Source organism: Silene latifolia, chromosome 10 (genome assembly GCF_048544455.1).
Source record: "Silene latifolia isolate original U9 population chromosome 10, ASM4854445v1, whole genome shotgun sequence".
Classification (NCBI taxonomy): Eukaryota; Viridiplantae; Streptophyta; class Magnoliopsida; order Caryophyllales; family Caryophyllaceae; genus Silene; species Silene latifolia.
Window position 1 is genome coordinate 68289458 of NC_133535.1, and position 3328 is coordinate 68292785.

Sequence of the window (3328 nt, forward strand, 5' to 3'; positions counted from 1 at the left end):
TTTTAATAGAAGTTTCCATTGTGAACTTTGTTTTGATTAGGCTTGCGAGTTTAGTCTTTAATCTTCCTTGCGAGGTTGTTTGTGAGTGTTTCGAGTTCGTACCTTGCGAGGCGGAGAGCGAGATTCACCATACTATCCAGGTTACATCCAAATTCACGAAATATACAGTACAACAAACACAATTCCGCTGCCAATTTACCCATTACATCTACAAACATACACGAATTTATCCTATCCTGAGAACGAACAGTCTGTCGCACTGTTTAATCACGTTTGTTCATACAGTTTTACATCAAATTGGTTACCAGAGCTAAGTTCAGATTTATTCCTTAATAGATCTGTCTTGGGACGTTGCTAATCATGGTTAAAGACGGTGATAAGGGTCCGAAAACATGGGAAGATGGTCATAACGAGCTGAAGATAGAGATGGCTCAGATGGCTTATGTGTTAAAAAACATAGCAAGCATGTTGAAGGCTAAAGAGGAGAAAAAAGATTCGGACACTCCATCCGAATCTAAAGAAGAAGACGAGCAGCCAAAGAGGAAGTCAAAAAATAAGAACGATGATGATCGGGGTTTAAAACTCGATATTCCAGACTTTGATGGCGAGATGGATCCGGAAAAATTTCATGATTGGGTAAGACAAGCTGAGAGGGTTTTCGAGTATAAAGAGTATGATGACAAGAAGCAATTTAAAGTTGCAATCTTGAAGCTGGCAAAGTATGCATCTTTATGGTACGAGAACTTAAAGAAGCAAAGAAAGAAAGAAGGTAAAGCAAAGATCGAATCTTGGCTGAAATTGAAGAAGCATCTCCTGAAACGGTTCGTGCCAAAGGACTATGAACAAGATAACTACTTAAAGCTCCAATATTTAGAGCAAGAAAGCATGTCCGTGACTGATTATATCAAAGAATTCGAAAAGATGTCAATCGTGTGCGATCTTGAGGAGAAAGAAGAGCTAAGAGTGGCGATATTTGTCAAGGGCCTAACACCCGCGCTTGCTAAAAGAGTCGAGATCCAGAATTATGAAGGTTTTAATGATGTGTGCCGATTAGCATTGAAGTTCGAAAAACATGATAACGCACAAAATCCTCATGCTTATTCGAAAGGGACGAGCTCTTATTCAATGCCAGCAACTAGCGAGTCCAAGGATATCCAAGCAGAAGACGTGAAGGACAAGGGAAAGAGCGTGATCATGGAATCTAAAAGTGCTAGTTCAAGACGGTGTTTCAAGTGCCAAGGATATGGATACATAGCAAGTGAATGTCCACAAAAGACCTTACAATACACGAGTTAAGCGAGATGGTACCTTGTTTTGTTCTATCGAACAGTCCAAAAGACTGTCCAATCCAGCACAAAGAAGCAAAAGAGGACGGTGAGTCTGTCACATACGATGTTGAGCCAATGATGAGTGACGATGACCAACCAGAGACGGTGATTCGTAATCTGCATATTCATGCTGGTCCGTTCAAGGAGGAAAAGTTCGAGTCTTGCAATGATGCTATTGACGAGGATGAGCAACAGGTTGAAAGGGGCTTGGTTGACGAACTAATTGTCAGTGAGCACGAGGTATTTTCGAATCTGTCCAAGGCTGAAACAATTGATGATAATAAACTGATATTGGGTAGGGCATTGTCACATGTTAATGATTGTTCAAATTTTCAAGATAAAGAACTTTATCAATCACCACTTGATAAATCGATTAACAAGAAGCTAGGTGTTGAAGATTATCGGTGGTGTTGGTTTTTGAGTTCGGTACTAGTAGATGCTCACGGTGAACTTACTAGCCAAAGCAAGTGCTATTTCAATTTTTCATTACTTGTGCAAGGAGGGAGGCGGGGTGGAAGGCACAAGCAGGAGTGGTTCGAAAATCATAAAAGCCACAAGAAGATTGCTACTACAGATGAAGTCGAAAGAATCTTAACTAAGACTGTCATTAGAATTATGATTCGGCTTGTGCGGTACGTTTTTGATCCCGGTGGCAGCATGCATGATCGAAATTTGAGGTCAAATTTAAAATCAAAAGAAGGAGAGTATGATGCTGGAGCATACTCGGAGGATAAATCAAATGGTAAAAGGATTCGGGTTTGTTCCAACGGGCAAGATTATGCTAAAATGTGGTTTGCATCAAGACATCAAGAAGCTCAAAATCGGCCACATAGCTGCTGGACACGGTTCCCTAGGCCAAGTAGGATACACGATTTCCTAAATCGTGTAGGATTTATTATTTAGATTAATTTACTGTTTCTGAATAAAGTTAGGAAAGCTAGATGTTTCCTAATCCTAGTTTAATTAGAATACCCTAAATCTGATTGTATTTTAATTATTATTAGTTTAATAACTTTCCTAGTTAGTTTAGGGAAGGAGTAGATAGCTTGAGGAGTAAGCTAAGGAATTAGATCTCGAGTCGGATTTCTGACATCGAGTAGAATTAGGAAAGATAGCTTATTAGTCAAGCTAAATAGAAGTATAAATAAGGACCGTGTATGACATTGTTCAACACGTGAGATTCAGAATTTTAATAGAAGTTTCCATTGTGAACTTTGTTTTGATTAGGCTTGCGAGTTTAGTCTTTAATCTTCCTTGCGAGGTTGTTTGTGAGTGTTTCGAGTTCGTACCTTGTGAGGTAGAGAGCGAGATTCACCATACTATCCAGGTTACATCCAAATTCACGAAATATACAGTACAACAAACACAATTCCGCTGCCAATTTACCCATTACATCTACAAACATACACGAATTTATCCTATCCTGAGAACGAACAGTCTGTCGCACTGTTTAATCACGTTTGTTCATACAGTTTTACATCAATTAGATAATCAACCTCACGCATAAACATTAATTAAATGATACGAGTAATTATTAAAAATACACTTACTAATGGCGTGATTAAATTGGGAACAACGTCGCTTTCATATTTTCCAAGTGGACATAATCTTTTTTTTTGCTTCTCAAATACTAAATCATAAATATACACACACGCCATTATTATTTGCATATAGTCTCAAGTCATACAATAACAAATGACACTATTGAAGGTTGTAAACTTACTCAGTTATCATCCTTACACAACTTTCAGAGGGTTTTCCTTCGCGAGAGTCAATTCAGTACACTGTTTTTGTTTCTACTTGGATTGCCAGTAGCACCCAATGCTTCCTATTCAATTTGGGACATTGAACTGTTAGTTCATTTACACACATTTAAGCATGTTAGTAATAAATTTATAGAACCGTGATTCATTACAATAATCACGTACTATACATACATATTCTCATTGTAGGGGGCAAGGCATAGTTTTTTGGGCGACATCAACCGACGAGCGATACTA

General features: G+C 38.4%; 1 protein-coding gene across 1 annotated transcript; it reads left to right on the forward strand.

The window, feature by feature from the left end:
* Positions 1-360: 360 nt before the first annotated feature.
* LOC141607735 (uncharacterized) lies at positions 361-1296 on the forward strand. Its single transcript, XM_074427086.1, has one exon. It carries the CDS (start codon positions 361-363, stop codon positions 1294-1296), a length of 936 nt encoding a protein of 311 aa, XP_074283187.1.
* The last annotated feature ends 2032 nt before the right edge of the window (positions 1297-3328 follow it).

What these genes read in the sequence shown, in the direction of transcription:
- LOC141607735 (XM_074427086.1), top strand. Translation starts at nt 361, where the DNA reads ATGGTTAAAGACGGTGATAAGGGTCCGAAAACATGGGAAGATGGTCAT.